The 25317-nt window shown below is 41.7% G+C and overlaps 1 protein-coding gene across 3 annotated transcripts; it reads right to left on the reverse strand.

The window, feature by feature from the left end:
* Positions 1-6562: 6562 nt before the first annotated feature.
* dok1a (docking protein 1a) lies at positions 6563-13685 on the reverse strand. Of its 3 annotated transcripts, none has more exons than XM_041037277.1 (7): positions 13557-13685; positions 12484-12562; positions 11064-11203; positions 10867-10977; positions 10617-10686; positions 8756-8928; positions 6563-8600 (listed from the first exon to the last, which is right to left on the reverse strand). In XM_041037277.1, exons 1-7 carry the CDS (start codon positions 13611-13613, stop codon positions 7704-7706), a joined length of 1527 nt encoding a protein of 508 aa, XP_040893211.1. In that variant the 5' UTR covers positions 13614-13685; the 3' UTR covers positions 6563-7703. The 3 variants fall into 3 exon arrangements, with proteins under 3 accessions (XP_040893211.1, XP_040893214.1, XP_040893212.1); XM_041037280.1 differs by having other exon boundaries at positions 13553-13679; XM_041037278.1 differs by having other exon boundaries at positions 11064-12562; positions 13553-13679.
* Positions 13686-25317: the final 11632 nt, after the last annotated feature.

Genomic DNA, 25317 nt, shown 5'->3' on the forward strand with positions numbered 1-25317 from the left:
ACCATAGGAAGCGGTGATGGTGATGAAGAGTGTATGCCACTTAAACACACTGATGAATGGCTACACACATTATCAGTCAGTTAGAACAGGTCCAAAAAACAAAACTGACGACACCAGCCTTAAGATTTATCCATACAAATGCCAAATAAAAGGCCCTAAAACCCCCATGCCCCTAATCCTCAACACCCAGAAATCCACTTGCTCAACTGTTTTAAAACTAGCTTTGCAAGGCGTGAATGGTCAGAGCAGTCACTCTAAAATCAGAGAAAAGCACACATCAAACAATTAAAATTTACTACAAAGCATATCTGTTTACAACACAGCACGTGTATAAAACATCACAAGTCAATATTACTTAAAGGAAAACCAAAAAACAATGAGAAGGAGAACCCAAAGAGATGTTACTTTGAATCTGGTCCCTGACCTGAAGCATCTGGTTTAATGAGCCTGTTTGGGTCAGCTGTGCTTTTTCTTTTCATATTACTGAACGGTTGCTCTTTACTTGTGTCAGCCATATCAGCACTCAACATGCTAAACCGCTGTATGGAGATCATCACAACATGTTCCCCAATTGTTTTGACTCACAAAAGCCAACAATCTGCAGCAGACACGTGAATGAGTTTGGTGTCTGTGAGCTCATCATTTAACATGGGGGCTGTGAAACAGGACAGTGTCACTGTACAACCCCCACCCCACCCCCAACAGCCTCAATGCCTGCAGAGCACACAGCACACACAGTTCATCTTACACATTATCTCACACGCACACAAACATAGATGTGGCTGAATGGTCAGTGTTGTGCAGGTAGTGCTGTTTGGTGGTGTCATGCTGTGTCGTGTCGTTTCGCCACTTTATGATGACTGGTACTGCAGAGAAATATGGTCCCACAGGAAATGTGTACATCCCTGCTACAAACAGGTAGCTTTGCTAACTTTTCCTTCCCTCCCCTTTTTCCCTCCTTTTCGTCCCCTCCCCCTCCTCTTTCTCCACTTTGTGACCTCTTCATCTCGAGCCCAGTTTCATTAGTTGTACAGACAGCATGTCCCACAGGTTTCCATTTGCAGGGTGGGGGTTTGATTTTTGAATTCAGATGTATACTGATATAGAATGCAGGTGAACTGATGCCATAAATAAATCTAAATTCTCTTAAAACCACTGTATTTGTAGCGTACGTCACATGTCAGGCTTCGGTTATCAGAGTCAGAGTTATAATGTAGTTATGGCTGCAGGGTTTTTAAAAAGGCCATTTTAAAACAGCTTGTGAAACTGGGCTTTGTGTCCTTCCCTCCTTCATCCCCAGTTTGTATAAAAAGACACAGCACATCTTAACAGCACAAAGTCTTTTGAACATGTGTCCTCTTTAGTCTCTTAAATAATGTTGGTTCTCACTTTTGGGGTTTTGCCACATTTTTATCAGTATTGTTTATGTGTAATTTTAGCATTGGGGTATTTATATGGGGCAGGTGCTCGGGGGGCAGAGGGTAGGTGTCGGGAGGGGGGGTGGGGGGGGTCATATCACTTTTACATTTTAACTTAATGATTCTGTATTTCAGTGGTTCTGCACACACAAAAAGCACACAAACACACATACACATGTATCCACCAATTATCCTCAGAGTTTTAGTTCTTTCATTTTGTTGTCGTGTTCTTTTCTTTATTCTCTCTTTGAACAGCCCTTACGTGACTAAAATGTATTTGTCAGTTGAAATTTACAGAAATCACTGATACTAATATCAGCTTGGTCACTGGTGAATTGAACAGATCACAGTGATTTGTGGGTGAGGTCTTGGTTGTGCAGGAGTGAAGGTTTCAGAAGGTTGAGGAGTGTTTGAAATGGATGGTGTTATAGGATGATAAAATTAAAAGAAAAAAGTGTGGAGGTGCTGATGAAACTCAACATAAACAGCTGCAAGGACTCACTTGCCTTAGGCGCTTCTATACTGTGTGCGGTATATGAATTACTTCTGGAACAGCAGACCTACATGGATGCAACTTTCCAGTATTTTCAGCAATGTGCACAGATTGGATCTTAAAACTGTGATGGTTCTAACCGGGATTTATTAGCTGCTGCTGGTTTTTTAGGAGACCAGTTCGACTTCTTTTAAGCTACAGTTCTGATGCCAAAAATAAGGATGACGTCGATCCCTCTGGTGGGATGAATTTGTTTTTAAGAAGTTTACAAAATATTAAAAATTGATCTAATTGAGCTTAGTCTGTCACCAGCATCCAGGGATGTTCTGTTTGTATTATATGTTAAGTTGTGTTGAGGCAGACAGAATGAAACAACTGAATGAGATGTTGTGCTTCGAGTTGTGAAGGAAAGAAATGATTCTCTATCTGCCAGTAGAGATGACAAAGAGGATTCAGCTTGTCTTCAGAGAGATCACTGTACTGAGGATGAAAAAGGTGATGATGGTGTTAGTGGTGATGACACTAGTTTGATCTGATGAAACTACCAGCACACACATACACACTCACACAAATACACACACACTCTACCACCACGATCACTCTGAGCCATAATTCTTTGCTCTTTTACTTTTCACCAATATCATTTCACTGTTTATCAACTTCTAATCTCTGAAAGTTTTAAAATGTGAAATCATTTCATTCAAAAAAAAAAAGATAGGTTTATTCTTTTTCTTTTTTTATGGGCAGTATTAAACACTGTACCTACATGAACTCTGTATAAAGATATACATATATGTGAAACAGTTGAGGTGAGCGGCCAAGAGAATGATTTCCTATTGGTTACAGAGTCTGGAGGAGGTGGTTCAGTCCCAATGTCCTGAGCTTCTACTTCCTACAAAAGCTGCATTTACACACACACGATCTGAGCTTTCTTTGCATATCTTTATAACACAGTGCCTGATGAGGAAAAAGCTACACAGAAGACTGATGTGTGCAATAGACCACCAAGTTTCGAGACTCTGCGAGATGATTTTCTGATTTAAAGGCAGCAAAAAATGATGGCGTGCTTTGAAAATGGTTTGGCAAAAACATAATAAACTATACAAGATGTCAGCTGTAGTAAATAAGTTAAAATGACCAAAAACATTGGTACAGTCCTTTAAGAGGCACAAATGGACCCAGGATGACCCATCAGGTTCTGTAAGACATAATATGTGTTTTTTTCCATATTAACAACCAAGAGCTTGAGACTTTGTCATCAAATCTCACGGTTGTCTCCTTAATACTGAAGTTAGTATTAGCCAAGGAAAACCTGTGAGGTTTCACACTTATGCAGAGACCAATGTAAAAGTTAACAAAACATGCAATAAGATTTGGAGGCTGAGTTTCCATAGCACTAAAGTTGTGCTTGTCTGAGATTTTCTTCCAAACCAGTTGGAATTTAACTTCTTCCAGAATTATATCAGTAAAGCAGAGCTGAAAGTGAAATCTGTTTCTGTGTGTTGTGTAAATGCAGCTGAACATAACACAAAAAAAAAAAAAAAAAAAATTAAAAATGAGTACCATCAGTGTTGATGAGGGGAGACTCCACCAGACTTGTGTCCTGTTCAGGGGTGTCTCGGCTGCGTACAGTCAGTATTTTTAAGGGTCTACTTTTACAGTAACAGTATTCTGTCATTTCATTGCCTGACAATGGATGTCTTGTCAGTGTTTTTAACCTCAGATAAAGAAAAAAAATAGTTTTTTGTGCACTTATTGACCATTGTGAGCTCTCTCTCTTATTCTTGGTGTGTAAGTAAATTGAGATCCCCATTGTGGGACATGTGTATAGTCTTGCAGCATTGGTTATAACCTGAAGAAATAACAATGATGAAAATGAATGAATTCATAATAATGAAGATAATCTTCTACTAGGTTAAAAAAAAAAAATGACAGTGAATCTAGTTGTTGTTTGTGGCATGGTTATGCATTCAATGGTCATAATTTCAATGATTAAAACAAAACAAACAAAAAAAACATCATTCTTTCCCACTGGCACTGTTCTGCTGCTTTTCTTTTTTTTTTCCACTTTTCAGTGTGCAGTATTGCGGTTCCTCTCGCTAATGGTGTTGCTAAGCTAGCTTGCTTGCTCAGTTGTTTACCACCAGAGCAATATATTGTAGCAGTTTGACGAAATCAAGACGTAAACAAAAAAATCCATTTCCATAAATTGCTGGCATACAAGTGCATGAATCTATGATTGCAAGTCTTCAGTGATATGATCATGGCTGTTCTTTATTGTTTATTCTAATAAAGCGGATTTGCAGATGTGGTGTAATGTATTGCTCTGGCCACCCATTATCCTGCACCCACCTCTGCTCACATCCTCTTCCTCTCTTCCACACCACAGTTCCTGGTGTCCAATTCAGATTTTTATGACCACATTTGAATTGAAAAGTGACTCATGTCTGATTTCCTATGTTGTCGTGCTTGAAACAACCCACAAGTGTGCACAAGAGTCACTGATTCATAAGTAAGACTTCAAGTAACCTAGCAACAAGCACAATCAGCAGAGCTCACACAAACTAAACACCATATGTAAAGGACGCTAACAAGGCAAAATAATAATTCAGGCCTCTTCAAAGCAAATTCAGAGCTGCACAATCACGTTTGAAGGTGAAGAAGAATGAAGTGTGAGTGTAGGCTGCAATCACTGCTGCTACCTTGGTTCAGGGGGGATACAAGGAACTAACACTGCCACAGATATGAATGTGGCAAAAATAGATCTGAAAAAATTGACTTTTTCATTTGAGCCAACAGTCTGAACTGATCCAAATCACATCTCAATCAATCTCAAAGAATCATGAAGTTTGAAGCAGGAAGAGAATGTGAGCTGCTCGCTCTCTTGTTTAAGTCTCCTCATTTACTTTCTGCCCACATCTCTTTGTAAAGATGAATATGTGTATTGTATTGCGTCCTTCTTGTCTACCCACTGACCACAGCTGAGCATGGACTCTGTTTACCATTCCATAATCCTGACCACACATGTTTGTGAAGGATTAAAAAAAAAAAAGACCATGTCAGCGTAATAAAGCATGAATTTCAATGACATGAAATCTGATTTCTAACCTTCCGTGAGAAAGACCTGATCTTTTTTTTGGACTGTGCTTGCAGCTACAAAATCTCAGCTCTGAATCACAGGATGGAAAATCAGATTCTCTGTGCCTGAACAAATTCAGCTCTTGCCCATCCTGAGCTGAACCACAGATCTAAAAGCTGACAATGTCTGTGACCTTAAACTGATCATCACGTTTTTCAGCTCCACATGCATCGTGTTCAGGTTGGACATTTTGGACGTAGGAAGTAGCTTTTTCTGTTTCTCCATAATATTCTAGACTTTTTGTACTTCACTCTGGTTGCTTAGTAGCAGGCTTTATCTTATTCACTCCTCCATTTTTGTACATATCTGTGCCAAGAGCTTTGGCAGACAGTGGCTTTTTTTATTTGTAAAGACATAAACTTGCTTGCATATATAAATAAAACAAAATAATACACGTGTACTTGTTAATAAGGGGACATTTTGAGTTTGTGTCTTCATTTCACATTATAACACTTTTCTGGTTGTCTAAGCGGGCTATTTCCAACATTTGTATTATAACAAATGATCAGTGAGGTAAGTGGCATCACAGCGCTGACAAAAACATGAATATTGACAAGGTTGATACTTGTCCTGACTCCAGGTTTCAAGACTAGATTACATTCAAAGTGTGTTTCACCAAAATATCTACCACAGCATGAACAGCTGTCAACTTAGAAAAGAGGCGACATAATCAACACTGGCAGGAGAATTTTACACAGGAAATACAGTCCAGGCAATGGACTGGACTCACTTACTTTCTCCTCAGGTGCAGCTTTCAATCAAACAAATTATTTTAGTGTGACACCTAATCACAGTTACAGTCCACAAGAGAAGACCATTAAACAAAAGTGTAACAGTGGGAACCTGAACATTGATAGTGAAATGCTACTCTGATGCCACATTCTTCAAATCAATACATATGACTTATAATACTCAAAATAATTTAGATTTGTGCAAGTGAAATCAATTTTCACAATCAAGAACTGTTATTTTAAATAGATATTACTGACTAGATGTTACTAAAAATGACTGAGATAGCTGTTTCCTGTCAATTCTACTGCAGTCAAAGTCCAGAGACTGTTGTGTGTGGAAATCCCAGGGGATCAGCAGTTTCACAAATACTCAAGCCACTGGTCTGAATTTTAAGAGGAAAGCAATGGTAAAGGGTTTTTTTTAGAGAATGTCTAACCCACGTGAGGGATACAACTTACAACTAAACTCAAATGCTGCAACAGGTGCCAAAGTGCGAAGCAATTTGTCTGGATGCCTGCATTACAATCTGGCAGTCAGAGTTATCAGTTTGAATGGTCACCTCCCCACTTCACAGCAAAGTGAAAAAATTCTCTTTAAAACATGCTAAATTATAAAATATTATCTTACAATGAAAAATAGTTCATCTGTATCAAAATTATCACTGTATGAAACACATGGAAACCAATCCAGTGATAAGTTCTCCTGTTGAGAGCTCAAGACATTCAGTTGGCAACTTCTACATGTTTTGTCTTAATTATATGTTTCTCAGCAGACTTCAGAATCAAAAAAAAACTTTATTGATCCCTGCAGGGACATAGCTTTGTTACAATTGTACAACACACAATTAGGACAGAGGAAGTAAATAAGTAAGAAAGTGAAAACTACTATGAAATAGTAATATTAATAAATACACAGCAAGGGAATAGAAAAAAAATGTACAGTATGCATACAATATGTACAAAAAGTAATGTGTGAGCTGAAACTAAAACACGAAATGACTGATCAGCATATGATGAAGTTGTATTTACATAAAAAAAAAACAAAAAGACGTGTCATATGTATTAGTGATACAAGCAAGTACGTTCACATATAAGAAAACAGGGAAACTTTGGATGTAAAACACTGAATAACACTTAAAGTAACACAAAAAGTGACAATATATATTTTTTCTCCATTATTTACACACAATTATGTATAATTCTAAAAAAAAATCTGACACGTTATGTTACCTGTGGTGTAACAGATGTATAACATATGTAACATGTCATGTGACACTTTTGCAACAAAGGCTGAGTGTTGTACATTGTTAGCAAACTTATAAACATGCATTTAACAATAATAATAATTAAAATACTGTCAACAATAGGTTATCAGAAAATACCATTATATATCACTGTGTGTAAACCCATCATCCACAACAATTAAAACTGGTTTCCAATTTCTATTTTGGTCTGTGTAGATATAGATGAATCAATACATATCAATACAGTACAATCAATACAATAAAGCCACAACATTAAAACCAGTAACTGATTGTGACTGATTGGTGTAAAAACCTGAATTTCAGCTTTTGGTCAAACAATGTGATATTTCATGGCAAATTATTGTAGGAATACGCAACATAACATCAGTCAAATGCTGCTGTACAACTTAGAACTGGCCTTCCCCTGAAAAGGTTAGTTTATTGAGTCATGTTTTACATCATTCACAAGGTGTTTATTTTTCAGTAGATACATACATAGCCTCATTTCTTCAGAAACAATATTTTTTATACATATACTGAACAGAAAGTTCAGGGAAAGTGCCAGTATCCTGTGTTTCTCAATAAACTCCCACATTTTACAGCCATCATTTTGGACCATAGATAAAATCGATGTCAGACCATACATAGATTTGGGTTTGATATTTTGATATTAAATCACTAAATGATGCCCAGGTTTTCATAGATGACATCATCAAGAGATTGGTCTTTAGTTGCAGTTGTAACAGAGAGAGAGGGAGCAGAGTAGGACGGGGTGTTGTTAGAAGATGTAGATGAATTGGATGATGCTGCTATCTTGCAGACCTGAGCATAAAGATGGGCAAATGGATCAGGTTTGCTTTCATTTTTACAGGACACTGCTGTCTCACTCATGGGCTCCATATAAATGGGTTCATCATCTGCAAAACACTTATTTTTTCCTTTGCTCTGAATCACAGCTGGTTTACTCTGGACTGGACTGACTTTGTCGTATACCTCTGAGTAGACTGAATCTGTGTGGTCAATGTTAAAGCAGGGATGTGGAGGTGAGGATTTGGGAAGGGGAGAAACAGCTTCTCTTGAATTGGGGGGTTTGAGTGGAAGAACACTTGCAGGGTCTACATAAAGAGCTGTGGCTGGTTGTACTTTTGGCAAAGATTGGATGCAATCAGCCGGGTCGGCATATACATCATGTGACTGGTTGCTATGATGACCGCCGGAGGGGCTTTCATGTGTGGGGACCAATGGGAGAGGCATGAGGGTGATAGGAGGAGCTGGCTGTGCTGATACACATTCAACCAGTCCTTCTTGAAAATGCGTTCTGTTTTCTAAAGCAGGATATTTCTTCTCCTCTGTCTTGGTTATATCAGGTATTTTGGGGAGAGGGGAATGACAGTGTCTGTTGGTTATGACAACCTTCTCACTCTCTTGATTTTGGTTACATGAAGGAACAGTTGAAGTCTTCCGTTTGATGGTACTCTGAATCAGGGAGAATATTTTCTCAGCCTGCTCTGTCTCAAAGGTAAATGTACCAGGACCAGAGCCAGAGCGTCTGCCTGCTTCAATGGTCAAAGCCAGCTGGTAGGAGAACACAAAGAAGCACATGAAGCATGTTCATGAAACCAACAATTCTATGCAAAAGCAAGACTCTTGTAATAATTCCTGCCTTGTGAAACATATAATTCAGTTTTATTGGGCAATGTAAGAGCAGTTAAAGGTATTGAAAAATGTACCTTATCTTTTCCATAGCGTCTCAGCAGTTCATAAGGCCATTCCCTTACAATGTTCTTCTTATGTGTTTCTCTCAGCAGCAATGCCTCTTGTCCCACCTGCAGCCAATATGACCCCTGCAGACCACAACGTGTTGCTGCATCTGTCCTCTGAACGACAACCAAGAACTCGAAGGCTGTAAAGACAAAAGGTTTTTTATTATTTCTATGCAAATAAAAATTTTGATTTCTAGTTGAAAACTTTGTTTAATCATTTTAATAGTTTTGTAGTTGTAGGTTGAAAGAGAGACAATATGTAATGGTATGAAAGTATTTCAGCAAAGTCATAGTGTGCTGGCTAAGTGTGGTCTACATGAAGACATAATTTCAAGACGTGATTTGATGTTTTACATAAAATGTCATAAATACAGAACAAAATAGGCTGTGGGCTGCTAACAACAAGCTTGTACGACATTCTAAAGGGAGCTCTTCTATACATTCATGTAAAACAAGAAATTGTGCTCACTGCTGTAGTGAACATGCGCAAGTACTTAGGCTAAAACGGTAGGACCTGCAGAGCGAGGTGAATAAGCTGACAGAATAAATACAAGGCTTCACACCAACTACATATTATGTAACTACTTGTAATATAAAGCAAACAAGAAATTAGCACAATTTGTTTTTTTACACTGCTTGCAATGTAAGCTAGGTGGCTTGCTCAAGCATGCTAGCTTGTTAATGCAACTGTCTTTATGAGCTGTCACTGTAGAATATTAAAATCTTTAGGCCGTTTCACATTGAAAATAACCTACAGAAAGATTGTATGGAGGAGTGAGGAGTCAGTGAGAATTAAAATATATTTACAAGTGAAACGCAGGAGCTATTTCAAGATGTTGATTGAAGATTCTTATTTAGACCATGTTTCATTGGGATTTGCAATAGAGACATTTTTCATCCAATGCAATGGGCAATTAATAACTTGTTTTTATTTTGCAGCCTGACTAAGGGTTGGAATCCAGAATTGCAAATCCTGGTGAGATATAGCTTGAATGTGAACATTTAATCAAAGTTTTCAAATAGAGAGAAAAAACTTTTACTTTGAACATCTTCTCACCACTAGCAATAGCCATTTTTTAAATGTCTTTTAAACTGGGTTTGATACTTTCACCAAACACAATTTGATCCCTTTAATGCACTATTAGATAAAGTGATGCAAGGCTTGGGGATGGGGTCTGGTTTTGTTTCTGTCTTCTGCATGTGCACAATGGTTGCACTTCACTGGTTTCACACTATTCCACTAACTGACAACCGGCTGCCTCTGCAAATATTCTATGAGGGTGTAAATGTAAAAATTCAAAAATCTTTAGGATAGCCTACAAAAGTTTCAGATGTGTGTCCACTTGCACAAAGATGTCAATAAAATGGCTAGTTCATTGAAATCTGTTTTGATTATCAAACACACACTACCTGTAGGTTTGAAGTTGTAAGGTGGTAATTGTATTCTGCTTGGATTTGCAGTAGTCACAATAGATTTCACCAGCGACCCACAGGCACATCATGATCTACATGTCTGCTGTCCATCATTCGTTCAGTATGTTCTAGAAAATCATGGTCACCAAAATATGGATAACTACACAGATTTGTCTCTAATCCCTTCAGGCAAGACACATGTGTCAAGTGCAGCTAATTGGCACTTTCATAAAAGTCTGTTTTCTCATTTTCTTGTTAATTTTCATTTCACCAACAGTCCCTTAACAGGAAAGACAGAACGCATGACAGAGGGCTGATGGCATTTGGATGAAGGAGTGCTGGGGAAATAATGAGATACAGAATGTAAAATATGGTGAAAGATGAGAAGAGAAAAGAACAGAAAGAGAAAATGTACCTTGATCTGCTGAGGCATAGATCTGGTTCTCCTCCATATGAAGCTGAGTAGAGCCTGAGCCACCTCCTCTCTGACAGAGAACAGGGGGAGGAAAGCACAGTTGAATCAAATTAGAAAATAATGCATGTAGACCAGGTATTGTATACAAACTGATTATATCCTAGCTACAAAATTGGTATGTTGCCCTACTAATTGTTGCAACTGGAATAACAATTCTCCGGGTATTTATGTAATTTCTGTTCTCTCTCACCTGAATCATGCTATGACACAGTTTTTCTACCCAGTCCACACAGTCGTCTTTGAGTGAAGCAAACACCATTGTTCTGTCCCGTGTCTCCATACAAAATGCTGACATGTTCTCCTGCAAGCAGTACAAATAGCAGCTTGTAGCATTTATTTAATCATTACAGATTCATGTACAGATTCTAAACAAGCAGGTAAGCTCACCATGGGACAGGCCTCAGCGTTTGGAGGGAGTCTGAGGACACTGATCAGCTCAGACAGTCGGACCACCTTCAGCTTCCTGTCCCCAAGAGTCTGGTGGTGTTTTCTGACTCCAGTGCCATGATCAGCTCCCATACCGCCTCCTGGAGGGCACATGACAGACAGAGACAGGCCAAACCCTTCAGCAGAGAGCTATAGCTTGTTAATTTGACTTTGGATCACACTTACTCTCAAAAACATGGAACAAATTAGCCTACCTTATCAAGCTATTTGCTAAACTCCTGACTACCTAAAGCACTCACCTTGCACTGTGACAAGCCCATTTCCTGCAGACAAGTTATTCTCTAAGACTACACAAACCCTCCCAGGGAGGAGGAACTGCATGAGGCAACATGCTTCCCTGGCATGAGTAGTATTTTGACTAGATAAATGGAGCCTTTGAAGGAACTCAGGTTTGATCCAAGTGTTTTATACCAAAAAAAAAGTCCTATTGTACATGCAGAGGCTGTAAGACAAATCAGACACATTCTGTCTCAAAATGATGCAGAAAAACTAATACGTGCATTTGTTACTTCTAGGCTGGACTATTGCAATTCCTTATTATCAGGCTGCCCCAACAAGTCTCAATAGACACTCCAGCTGATTCGAAATGCTGCAGCACTGACAGGAACCAGGAAACAAGATCATATTACTCTATTACTTCTCTGCACTTGCTCCCTGTAAAATCCAGAATAAAATTGAAAATTCTCCTCCTTACCTACAAAACCCTCAATGGTCATGCACCACCATATCTCAAGGAGCTCATAGTACCTTGGCTACACTGTTGGCTTGTTTAAAGGGGCACTCCAACAATTTAGCTCTGCTCTTCCACACAGTTTGGAGGCAGAGACAAAAAAAAGGCACATTAAAAGGGAATGGAGACTAATCACTGCAGCTGAGGCTGAGAGCTCTTGACATTTAGTCAACTGCATGGGCTGAGTGAAAAAAATAACACTCTTTTCTAAAATTCAGCACAATTCACTTCAGCTTTCGTTTGACTTCCCTGGCCTATGTCTTTTAAACTCCATGCTCCAAATTTGTAACAGTGTTCTGTTATAACATGTTAATTCTCAACCTGAAATAACCCTGATGACATCACATCCAACAGTTGTAGTTAAACTAAATGTCATGTGGCAGTGGAGTGCTTCAAGACATGTCTGATCAGCTTAGTCTTTGCGTTTGTTTTTGCCCTATTGAACTTCTATATCTATCTATATATTCTATCTATATAATCTTATTATCTAATTTTATAATCTTTATAGTCTTGTCACATCTCAGTAATAAATTTGTTGAGTACTATCGGTTACCAAATCTACCAAAATAAAACTGCAAAGACTGCATCAGGACAAATCCTGATAGAGGTAGTGCTGTAAGATTGCTGAACCTCCCACATCCTGGATCTCCAGTCGACCCACTCCACTGCTGCTGGAGGGAAACAGAGACAACCACACTGGCTTCCATTTCTGTGAAGAGAGAGATAGATGGTCAATGACAGAGAAATTCAAAAGATTATGACAGTTCAGGATATGTGTGTCAGTAACTAGTTCAGGGCATGTAAATATACCGTGTCTACATCACATATAGTAGCCCACCTCTCCTCTACATTCCATCCACCCTCCACCCCTGCACACCCCGATACTCAACCTGAACCTTTTCCCTATGAATGGGACACTCAGTTTGAGTCCTCCCACGTGTGACACAGACAGGTATAACATTCATCACTGTCTGTATCATCCATATAAACAGGGACAGAAGAGTAACAGGATGACAGAATGGAAAAACCTCCACGCTGCCTCTGACCCAGTCCTTCCTCCAAAATAAAAGAGGGAATGATTTCCTGTGTTTGGAAGTTTTTCAGTGCTGTTAAGTAACACATTATAGGATCTTTACCACATTTTTAAACATATATGTTAGTACTCAGTAAAAGGCTTTAACCTTGTATTTTGTGTAATGCATTTAAACTCTGATAACTTACAACAGCTTAACAGTGATTTGTAATGGATCCTTAGCATTTCAAATGTTTTTATACCAATTTACTTTATAGATGTGATGGCTAACATCAAGATAAAAGTTCAAATGGCCACTGAAGTGATACCACACAGCAATAGTGTGTGCTATCTGTCAGTGCTGCACAAGAATGTGCAGTGCGGCAACTATGTTGTGTTTCAACATGTTCATTTGGATTCTTGCTCTAGCATCTCATTTGAGCAACACACAGAAAGGTTGAGACATGAGCCAAAGCCTTTTCTCCCAAAGCTATGGATCATGTCTCATTCCCTCAGCACACTGTGGAATCTGAATGAAATTTATTTACTGTTTATGTAGTTTTAGTTTTCTGATACTATTGATATAAATCATAGGAAAAACCTCAAACCATAAATGCTCACTAAAACACCTCACCAAAAACAACAGCAGCATAGATCATAATATTATAAATCATAATATCTCTGTACTCACTTTGCCAGTTTTGTGTGGTTGCAGATAAACCTGCCCTGTTTTGGTGTAAGAGTCCATCTGGGAAGCAAATGCACTTCAGTACTGGTCTTTGGATTTAGAAAGATGTATGAGGTTTCCTCTCTTTCGTTCTTTCCTCTGGGTCAGGGCACACCCACGGTGAGGCATTCTTGAAATATGATCCTTACCTGATACACATACACAGGGAAGGGTGCAGTCAATGATTGCGAAAGTGAGAGGGACAGAGTTCAAGACTAAAGAGTAAGCTAACATTGGCAGAGTAACGCAGTGCAGAGTTGTTGTATTGTTTTGTTTTGGGTTTTTTTTTCTTTTTCTTTTTTTTTTTTTTGGACTAACATTATGGTGAGTCTATTATCTACAGTAGATGGCCTCCGGCAGGAGTCCCAGGCAAGGGGGCCAGATAATGTACTGCGGTGGATGGGGCAGTACCAAAATTTATTTATATATTTTATCCAACTAATAAAGGTCCACTGAAAAAATCAACACATTTAAGTGTACGCTATATATTTGAATATTTTCAGCACTTTACCCTGCCATCAGACAGGACTTTTTAATGGGAAACTGAAGCCATTATATCACTCTCCTCAAAGCCACCAAACAAAAAAGTAATTTTACCAAACAGGAGTTGCTGGTCTAGCACTGCCTCAATTGGTTAATTTGTTATTGTGTGACTTTGGTGTTTTAAAGGGTTTGATTGGATCCAAGTAACATGTTATAAAACATACTCAAACACTTAGAAACCACCAGTATTTCTTTTTTCTTGATGTAATTTTTTGTTAATAGCCTATAAATACAGTAAGGTGTAGTATATTTTAACATTATAGTAGTAATCTAATAACAATAACAATATAATAATATTCAATTAATGACAGTAAATGTAATCTGGTCCAGTTTTCTAAGAGCTATGACAAGTTGCCAATGTTACATAGCTATGTTATCATAGATGTATGATCCAGGGCACAGTGTGAAGTGGGTGTTCCATGAGTGGGGCATGGCTTGAGTTGCAGCTGGACAATTATTGTAAACAGTCTGTTTAAGCTCCTGTTTTTTTTTTATCCCCAGGGAACAGGAACCTGGTGATGGAGCAGGAGGAACTCAGAAAAAAAGCAGGTGACCTTGTCAGCAAAGGCCTTGACACAGCAAATGCAAGGTCTCTGTATGAAGCACTGGCAAGAACAGAATCATCCATCAAGCTGGTTTATGTAGAGGAGGACATTGAGAACACTGTGTAAGCCATGCCTCAGAACATCCCACCAGTTCCCTCAACAATGTGCTTTCATGAGGTTCTCACATTAGTCACAAGAGGTCGCCTGATCTGCCGTGACATCAGCTGCATGTGTTCAACTATAGAGGTTGATCATAGATCATTTGTAGAATTTGTATTGTGATCTGTAAACATTGTAAGAAAGTTGGGCTGTGTTTACAGTAACTTTTACTGTCTACAGTAAGACTGCCAAAAGTCAGAAACATGATTTTCTCAGTACAAAGTTTTCGTTAACAGACGCAACACCCAAAGTGTATGGTCAGTTGGCAATTTTTTTTGCATAAAACATTTTATTTGGGGGATATTATTCCTGTGGGGCAGTATTTGACTAGGTTAATTCTTGCTTTTTGGATTATACAGCTTCTTTATAATCCACTTTCTGCCAGCAGGAGACAGTGTGGCACTTTGCCTATCACACAGACCTTCTCATTCTGCTGAGCAGAGCTGCACTGAACAGAGGCACCTGTGTGTGTATCCATATGTTAAATGTAGCATTTAAATGAAATGTGTCAATGCTGTATGGGGTGTTAGTGCATTTGTATGGTTTTGTGGACAAGTGGAGAAAATGTGGTTTTCCTTTCTGTCACGAATCAGCCAAAATAAAAAGTAAGATCCTTGTATGTTTTTAGTTTTTGGGTCCAGTACATTTCATTTTTGGGTTAATCCTATTTTACTCAGTGTAACAGCTTGTATAAAATGTATTTTATTGATGTTACAGTTTGATGCACTTTGAAAGGTTAGGCTTTGTTGACTCTTCAGCTCATCCATTCTTACTGAACTAACTCAGTACTACAGATGTGCACGATGAGTGAAGCTAAAAATAGTGGAAACCTGGAGATTCTACACTTAATGATGTTTCTTTTAGGTAGTTGTGAGCTAAATATAAGCACTGAATGAGGATTGAGCACTACACTGATGATAGATGTAGTAGAAAGTGTGTGTTTTTATTTTTTTTCAAAGAAATGTACAGGATAGGAGTCAGTCACAGGAGACAGTGGTAAGTGTGTGAGAGCCAACAGCCAGTGAGGCAGAGGCAGCTCTACGACCCCAGAGAAGATACACATGTAAAAAGATGCATGTCAGTTGCTCAGCCTCAGTAAGCACTTGCTTGCAGTTCACAGAGCACAAATATAAACACCTTATAATAAAATGCAATATAGTACAATGAAAATGAAGGTGCTCTTGATGTTATGTTCACATGATATTATGTTACATTCAGCAATGCTTCTTCTGAGCATGAGTTATCCAAAATGATATCAGGCTATTTAACCAGCTGAAGGAAAGGTCACTGCTAAATATAATGAGGATCCCAGTTTACATGCACAATGAGAAAATGTGCTGCCATATTCAAGCAAGGCGAGAGAAATACATGGAGCAGTGGATTGAAATTCAGCACAACCGGCCTGTGATAAATAGCTGAAAATTTGCAATTTTTGATTATTGTTGACAGAATGTTATGAAAATGTTGAATTAATGATGTAGTATTTTTTAGACTGTAGATTGTAGTTTGATATTTGTGAGTTTTTTGGGTTTTTTTGACCATCTTATTTACATATATATATAAGGGGAGAAGTATTAACTTAAGTATTAACTATTAACTTAAGTAGTAACTTATTGTTGCAACAACGTATTGTTGTTGGCATTAAGTGGTATTTCTTGTTTTCTGTTGTATATATGACAATAGAGAGTTGAGATGAGCAAAAAGGTGAATTCTAAACAGTGATGATCAGGATTTTTATTACTATTATTATTATTACTATTATTATTATTATTATTATCAAATGTTTGGGTATTTAATAGCTATAACACACAAACCAAATCAAGCACTTCAGCCACTTCATATCTCTTATTTGCCCACATTTCTGGCTGAGGACATGAAGGACAGGGGCTTTGAGATGACAACTGTGATAGAATTTGTGTACTGCCAAACTGTTTCTCCAGGGTAATTTACATTGGCCTGTAGCATTCAATGACCATCATCCATCTGGTGAAATAATCGACTGAATTGCATGAAGGCTACAAATGTGTTTCAGTCTCTACAAGGACACGTGTCCTGACTGACAGCCTCTCTCTCTTCTACAGCTCTGTCTCTGGGGTATTTAGGGTTAGCTCCTGAAGGTTAAGAAAGCAATACTCTCTTGATTTCAAGACTGGCCATGCTGCAGTAAACTACAATTACACGTGTGCACAATTATTAGGCAAGTTGTATTTTTGAGGATTCATTTTATTATTGAACAACTACAGTGTTCTCGGTCAATCCAAAATATAAACCTCAAACCTGAATATTTAAGAAAGTAAAAATGAGGTTTTGGTTTTCTTAGGAGAATTATTGGGCAATGATTAGTGTGCAGAATTTGTCAGGACCGAGTAGGGAGAGGTGTGGACACAGGCGCAGAGTCAGAGTTAGGGATAACCAGAAAAAAGGTTTAATCAGTCCGGGTTCGATACACGTGCAAGCAGTCCAATATGGCAGAGGTACAATAGGGAGAAGGCAAAACTCGAAATCCAAAATCCAGGCAAGGTCAAACACTAGGTAACAAAAGCACAACAAGAAACGCTGGATAGCTTGGTAGAGACACAAGTAACACACAAGACAATCTGGCAGGGAGTGCCGGGAGGACGGAGACTAAATACGTCAGGGGGGCGGGGAGACAATTACACACAGGTGAAACATATCACGGGAAGAAGGGTAATCAGGAGGTAGGAGGGACACACGAGGAGAGGGAGGTCAAGACACCTGAAACAAGAGGAAGAACCGTGACAACAGGAAACTCAAACATTACCAAAATAAAACAGGAACCACTAAAACAATAAGGCTGCCCTGGCTCCCAGGGTGAAACCTGACAGTACCCCCTCCCTTAACGTGCGCCTCCTGGCGCACCACCTGGCTTATCCGGGTGACGGCGATGGAACTCTCGGATGAGAGCGGGGTCCAGGATGCGGGATGTTGGTTCCCATGATCTCTCTTCTGGGCCATACCCCTGCCAATCAACCAGATACTGGAGTCCCCGGCCCCGCCGTCTGACGTCCAGCAGTCGGCGGACCGTGTACGCTGGCTGACCGTCGATGAGCCGAGGAGGCGGTGGTGGAGGGGATGCCGGCTGCAGAGGACTGGTGACCTGAGGCTTGATTTGCGATACGTGGAACACTGGGTGGATGCGGAGGGACCTGGGAAGACGGAGTCTGACTGCCACAGGGTTAATGATTTTTTCTATTTCGAAGGGACCGATGTATTTGGGTGAGAGTTTCTTTGATTCTGTCCGGAGCTTGATGTGTGTAGTGGAGAGCATAACCGACTGACCTGGAGCATAGGTGGGAGCTTGGGTGCGGTGTCGATCAGCCAGCCTCTTGTTGTTTTCTGATGAGCGGAGTAGGGCAGCCCGAGCCTCCCTCCAGATGCGTCTGCAGCGACGGAACTGATGCTGGACCGAAGGAACCGCCACCTCCTTCTCCTCCTCCGGAAACAGAGGTGGTTGGTAGCCCAGAGCGCATTCGAAGGGGGATAGTCCAGAGGCGGAAGAGGTGAGGGAGTTGTGTGCATACTCTACCCAAGGGAGGTGGGTGCTCCAGGACGACTGGTTGCGGAGGCAAATGCATCGGAGGGCGGCCTCCAAGTCCTGGTTGGCTCGTTCCGTTTGGCCGTTGGTCTGCGGATGGAAACCCGATGATAGGCTGGCTGAGGCGCCGAAGGCGGAGCAGAATGCTCTCCAAACCTGTGAGACAAACTGTGGCCCCCTGTCAGAAACAATGTTCACAGGAATTCCATGTAAACGGAAGACATGTTTAATCATGAGACGTGCTGTCTCTGCAGCGGTAGGGAGCTTACAGAGAGCCACGAAATGTGCAGCTTTTGAGAAACGGTCAACAATGGTTAAAATAACAGTCTTTCCTGAAGAGGGAGGTAACCCTGTGACAAAGTCCACGGCCACATGAGACCAAGGCCGGCTCGGGACAGCTAGAGGATGCAGAAGTCCAACTGGAGGCTGGTTACTAACCTTGCATTGCATGCATACCTGACAAGCTGCAACAAAGTCTTTGGTGTCTTTATTCAGTTCAGGCCACCAAAAGCGGCGCCGGAGGAAAGAAATAGTCCTCCTAACCCCAGGATGACAGGTGAGTCGCGAAGAGTGAGCCCACTGGAGTACCTGCTGACGAGTAACCTTGGGGACAAACAGTTTGTTAGCAGGACCTCCTCCCGGGTCAGGTTCCTGGGCCTGTGCAGATTTAATGTCTTTTTCTATCTGCCAGGTTAGTGCTCCTAAAACGCAGGAGGGAGGAACGATAGTCCCAGGTTCCTGCTCTGCCTCGGCAGGTTCGTGAAGCCGGGAAAGAGCGTCCGGTTTAGTATTCTTAGAACCCGGTCGATAGGAGATGGTGAACTCAAATCGATCAAAAAACAGGCACCACCTTGCCTGTCTTGCATTCAGACGCTTAGCTGTCTGTATGTATGTCAGGTTCTTGTGGTCAGTCCAGACTAGAAAGGGGAGAGCAGCTCCCTCCAGCCAGTGTCTCCACTCTTCTAACGCTAACTTAATAGCTAACAGTTCTTTGTTACCCACGTCATAATTTCCCTCGGCGGGAGAGAGCCGACGAGAGAAAAAAGCGCACGGGTGAAGTTTATTATCGGCCTTTGAGCGCTGGGACAGAACCGCTCCGACACCGGTGTCAGATGCATCAACCTCCACAACGAACTGGCTGGAGGGGTCAGGCTGGGTTAATACCGGCGCCGTGGTGAAAAGCCGTTTCAGCTTAAGAAAGGCTGAGTTAGCTTCTTCTGTCCAGCGGAACAGAGCTGAGGGGGAGGTGAGTGCCGTTAATGGAGCAGCTACAGCGCTGAAATTCCTAATGAACCTCCTAAGAAAGTTAGCAAACCCCAAAAAGCGTTGGAGTTCTTTGCGGGTGGAGGGAATCGGCCAATCTACCACAGCACTAACCTTAGTGGGATCTGGTCTCAGCTCTCCCTCAGCTACAATAAAGCCTAGGAAGGTAACAGAGGCAGAGTGAAATTCACATTTTTCAGCCTTGACGAATAATTTGTTCTCCAACAACCTCTGCAGGACCATTCGAACATGCCGCCTATGTTCCTCCTGGTCCCTGGAAAAAATCAGAATATCATCAAGATACACGAACACAAAGCGATGCAGAAAGTCACGGAGCACATCATTCACCATTCCTTGGAACACAGCAGGTGCGTTTGTCAGCCCAAAAGGCATAACCAGATACTCAAAATGTCCAAGGGGTGTGTTAAACGCAGTTTTCCACTCATCTCCAGCTCGGATGCGGACCAGGTGGTACGCATTACGCAGGTCTAGCTTGGTGAAAATCCTCGCTTCCTGTAGGGATTCAAATGCAGAGTTCATTAATGGCAGGGGATACTTATTCTTTACTGTGATCTTGTTTAGGCCCTGATAGTCAATACAGGGACGGAGAGTCCCGTCCTTCTTCGACACAAAGAAAAATCCCGCTCCCACAGGAGAGGTAGAAGGCCTGATTACTCCTGAGTTCAGAGACTCAGCAATGTACTTCTCCATGGCCTCCCTCTCGGGCCTAGCCAAGCTGTACAGCCGACTCTTAGGCAAAGAAGCTCCTGGCAACAGTTCTATGGAGCAGTCATACGGCCGGTGAGGAGGGAGGGCCAGAGCTCTAGATTTAGAAAAAACCTCCGCCAGGTCGTGATATTCAGCCGGAACATTGGTCAAGTCAGGTGAGGGCGGCGCCCCTACTGGATCAGAGTGGTCACTACTGGGAGGCTTAGCTGAACGCAGACAGGTAGCATGGCAGTAGTTACTCCAGCTGGTAATACGGCTAGCTGACCAGTCGATGACCGGGTTGTGACAGGTTAGCCAGGGGTGACCCAGGACAACTGGTATCTGAGGAGAAGTGAATATATAAAACTGAGAATGTTCATGGTGATTACCAGTCATTATCAGGTGCACGGGTTCAGTCAGATACTGAACGGTGGAGACAACGCTGCCATTCAGTGAAGTTACCGGAATAGTTTTGGGTAGCTTCTCGTAGCCGATGCCTGCCTGCCTGGCCAACTCGGCATCTAAGAGATTCTGCTCAGCCCCAGAATCAATAAGTACCCGAACCGGAATGTCCCCCTCCTTTAACACAATTTGAGCCTCCATAATCAAACTTGACATGGGTTTGGTGGGCGCCTGTGTTTCGCTCGTCAATGTGCCCACACTTAAGGACGAGCGAAGGCGTTTGGGCGAGCCGTGCACTCCCGTACATAGTGACCCTCCTTACCGCAGTACAGGCACTCACCTGACTTAATCCGTCGTTGCCGCTCGGCCGCGGAGAGACGACTGCGGCCCAGCTGCATCGGTTCCTCAGATGCCTGAGGGGAAGCAGAATGCCCTGCGGAGGAAGAGGACACAACGGCAGTTAGTGGATTAGCACGGTGCTCTCTGGAGCGTCCAGGTCGAGCAGAACCATCCGCCTCTTTGCGACGCTCCAGCCGGCGATCGACCAGCCGGTTATCAATTCTGATAACCAGGCTAATGAGGCTATCCAGGGTGGCAGGAAGATCCAGAGGAGTGAGTTGGTCCTTTAGTTCACCGGACAAACTCGCTAGGAAGGCGTCACAGAGCGCTTCCTCATTCCAGCTGCTTTCCGCTGCTACGGTTCTAAACTCGATGGCGAAATCCGCTGCTCGTCGATCGCCCTGGCGAAGTCCCATGAGCGCCCTCGCGGCTTCTCTCCCAGGTTTGGTATGCTGGAACACGAGCTTGAACGCCTCTGTGAAGGCGGAAAGAGAGTTGCAGATAGCCGACTGGCGACTCCACTCTGCCGTAGCCCAAGCCGCCGCTCGGCCCGTCAGGTGGGAGATGATAAACGCGATACGGGCTCTGTCAGTGGTGTAGGCCGAAGCCAGTAGTTCGAAGTGCAACTCGCACTGGGTGAGAAACGCCCGACAGTCCCCTGATTCGCCGGAGAATTTATCCGGCTGAGCCAACCGCACGGGAATGGGAGCGGCGGCGGGAGTAGGGGGAACCTCAGCTGGAGGAGCAACAGTCTGAGGCTGAGGCTGCATGCGTTGGACTTGTTGCAGTAACTGGCCAAGTTGGGCGCCGACGGCCGACAGCTGTCGTTCGTGTCGGTCAGACAAGTCGAGGAGTCCTTGACGAAGACAGCCCAGCTGCTCTTCCTGCCGGCCAATGAGCTGGCCCTGAGCGGCGAGGGCCGTTCTCAACGAATCTGTCTCTGCTGTGTCCATGTTGGCCAGATTGTAATGTCAGGACCGAGTAGGGAGAGGTGTGGACACAGGCGCAGAGTCAGAGTTAGGGATAACCAGAAAAAAGGTTTAATCAGTCCGGGTTCGATACACGTGCAAGCAGTCCAATATGGCAGAGGTACAATAGGGAGAAGGCAAAACTCGAAATCCAAAATCCAGGCAAGGTCAAACACTAGGTAACAAAAGCACAACAAGAAACGCTGGATAGCTTGGTAGAGACACAAGTAACACACAAGACAATCTGGCAGGGAGTGCCGGGAGGACGGAGACTAAATACGTCAGGGGGGCGGGGAGACAATTACACACAGGTGAAACATATCACGGGAAGAAGGGTAATCAGGAGGTAGGAGGGACACACGAGGAGAGGGAGGTCAAGACACCTGAAACAAGAGGAAGAACCGTGACAACAGGAAACTCAAACATTACCAAAATAAAACAGGAACCACTAAAACAATAAGGCTGCCCTGGCTCCCAGGGTGAAACCTGACAGAATTATTACCCAACCAAATAAAAATGAAAATTTACCCATCTCATTTGTTTATTTTCATCTGTTAAAGTGAGAATAATAAACAAACAACTCAAAAGTTACAAATAAACATTTCTGACATAAAAAAAAAAAATCAGTGACCAATATAGCCCTTCTTTTCAGTAACAGTCATAAGCCTTCCATTCACGGAGCCTGGTTTCTTGATCTGTTGATGATCAGCTTTTTGTGCAACAGCAACCATGGCCGCCCAGACACTGTTCAGAGAGGCGTACTGTTTTCCTTCACTGTAAATCTCCCATTTAAGAAGAACCCACAAGTTCTCAATAGGGTTTAGGTCAGGTGAGGAAGGGGGCCATGTCCTCATTCTTTCATCTTTAAGGCCTTTACTGGCTAGCCACACAGTGGAGTACTTTGATGCATGTGATGGAGCATTGTCCTGCATAAAAATCATGGTCTTCTTGAAAGATGCAGACTTCTTCCTTTACCACTTCTTGAAGAAAGTGGCTTCCAAAAACTGGCAGTAGGTTTGGGAGTTGATTTTGAGTCCATCTTCAATCCGAAAAGGTCCAACTGACTCATCTTTAATAATACCAGCCCATACCAGTAACATACCACCCCCACCTTTCTGGCGTCTGAGTCAAAGTGGAGCTATGTGCCCATTACTGATCCAGCCACGGGCCCATCCATCTGGTCCGTCAAGAGTCACTCTCATCTCATCAGTCCATAAAACCTTTGAAAAATCTGTCTTCAGATATTTCTTGGCCTAGTCTTGACGTTTCAACTTATGTGTCTTGTTCAGTGGTGGTTGGGTTTCAGCCTCCCTTACCTTGGCCATGTCTCTGAGCACTGAACACCTTGTAATTCTGGGCTCTCCAGATAGGCTGCAGTTCTGGAATATGACAGCACTGGAGGATAATGAATTCCTGGTAGCTTCACGTTTGATTCTTCTCAAATCTATGTCAGTTAATTTGCGTCTTCACGTTTCTTGCGACCCTGTTGACTATTTGCAACAAAACATTTGATGGCTCTGTGATCATGACCCAGTATCTTTCATTTCAAGAGTGCTACATCCCTGCACACCTTGCACACCTTGATATAGGGTGTTGATCTCCTTAGGCCATACCCTCCCTCATTACACAAATACACATCACCTGATATCATTAAATCCAATAAGCATTCAAGTTTATACAGCTTGGAATTGGAAAATGTGCTTAAGAATTATGATATGGTCAAAATACTCTCTTGCCTAATAATTGTGCACACAGTGTACCGATAAGACTTGGTCAAAATCTAGTATATGGCTGGGGATCGTATGGTCAGTGTGCAAAATTTAGTTGAAAACTCCTATGGAACCACTGTAAACAACTGCTTTCAATGGAAAGTGGCTAAAGCCTGCTCAGGAAGCTGGTATTTGTCACTAGATGGCGTAATACACTAATTAGCAAATTCCTGGTGTCAGCGTGTTGCATTTGCATTCTGCTGAATTCTCAATAAAGCTGTTCTTATTGATATATTTCTCTGTTTCTGTGTTAGACAGTAGAACACGTATGAAACAGAGACTGAAACGTGGCCCATTAAGATCCATGTTAAGCAGCAGTCACTTCCAAGCTGCTGCTCTGCTGCTGCTAAAATCCTGATTTTCTAACCATGACATCATCTGACACATCCACCACACATTTGTTTACCTGTAAAAAAAAAAGAGAGAAAGTCAGAAGCGCATTCATCTCTATGTCAGCTGCTGAGGTCAACTGAGTGAGATTCATAAAAAGGAGTTTATTCTACAGAAAGTAGCTAAGGAAGTGACCGTGGCACAGCAAGTAAAGGGTGCGGCTTTGGACTTTGGACCAACCTGAGATTGGAGGGTTGCCAGTTCGATCCCTCAACCAATCACAATGAATATGGGTGATGGTGAAGGAGATGCACCCCGTCTCCCTCTGCAACCACAATCCACCCCAGCTCCCTGTGTCTCTAGTGCATGTGCATGCTTTGTATGTCTGTTTCATTCACTTGGTGTGGGTAAAATGCAGAGAGTAATTTCCCCAGCTGAGGGATAATAAAGGAATAAACTTAAGGTTTGTCCAAAACATCGCCAAATTTGCTCGATTGATCCGCCCAAAGTGCTCATAGCTGCTCAACACTCACTCGCTTGCTGGGACAGTGCCTGATGTCCACTCCTTTAACTGGTCACTTTCAAACACAGACATATATATGTAACTGGATAGTACATCAACACCGCCACCATTTGGAACAGGCAAGACCAGCCTATAAACAAATACAAGTGAATGGGGGAGGTGCAAATTCCTGCATAAAATGCACTATAAAGTTTACATTTCTCAAATGATTGCAGTGGGTCATTTTTATTTATATTCAAAGGTTTTTGATCTCCATGGAGTACAAAAAAAGTTTTGTCTCCAGTTACAAACTTCGATAGTTAGGCTATAACTGCTGTTATAGGAGTGTTCAGTTTATGTGAACTGAATTTCTTACGTCGTGGAAAATAATTCATTGTCAAAAGAAACTGTAAAAACTCATGTTGAAACTTGAGATGTCCATATAGAATATAACTGAATGTACATGGAATGTGCAGAACGTTTTTTACATGGCTTTTTCTGTCTACATCCACATAATTTCAGTATTTCCTGGGCTCCAGGTCAGAACACAGCTCATTCACAGTGAAATACAGAAAACAATCAAAATAGTGCATCCATAAGTACTTCTTACTGAGAAAAATGGGACAAAATTGGCAAATCAA

The sequence above is a fragment of the Toxotes jaculatrix genome, chromosome 4 (genome assembly GCF_017976425.1).
Source record: "Toxotes jaculatrix isolate fToxJac2 chromosome 4, fToxJac2.pri, whole genome shotgun sequence".
Taxonomy (NCBI): Eukaryota; Metazoa; Chordata; class Actinopteri; family Toxotidae; genus Toxotes; species Toxotes jaculatrix.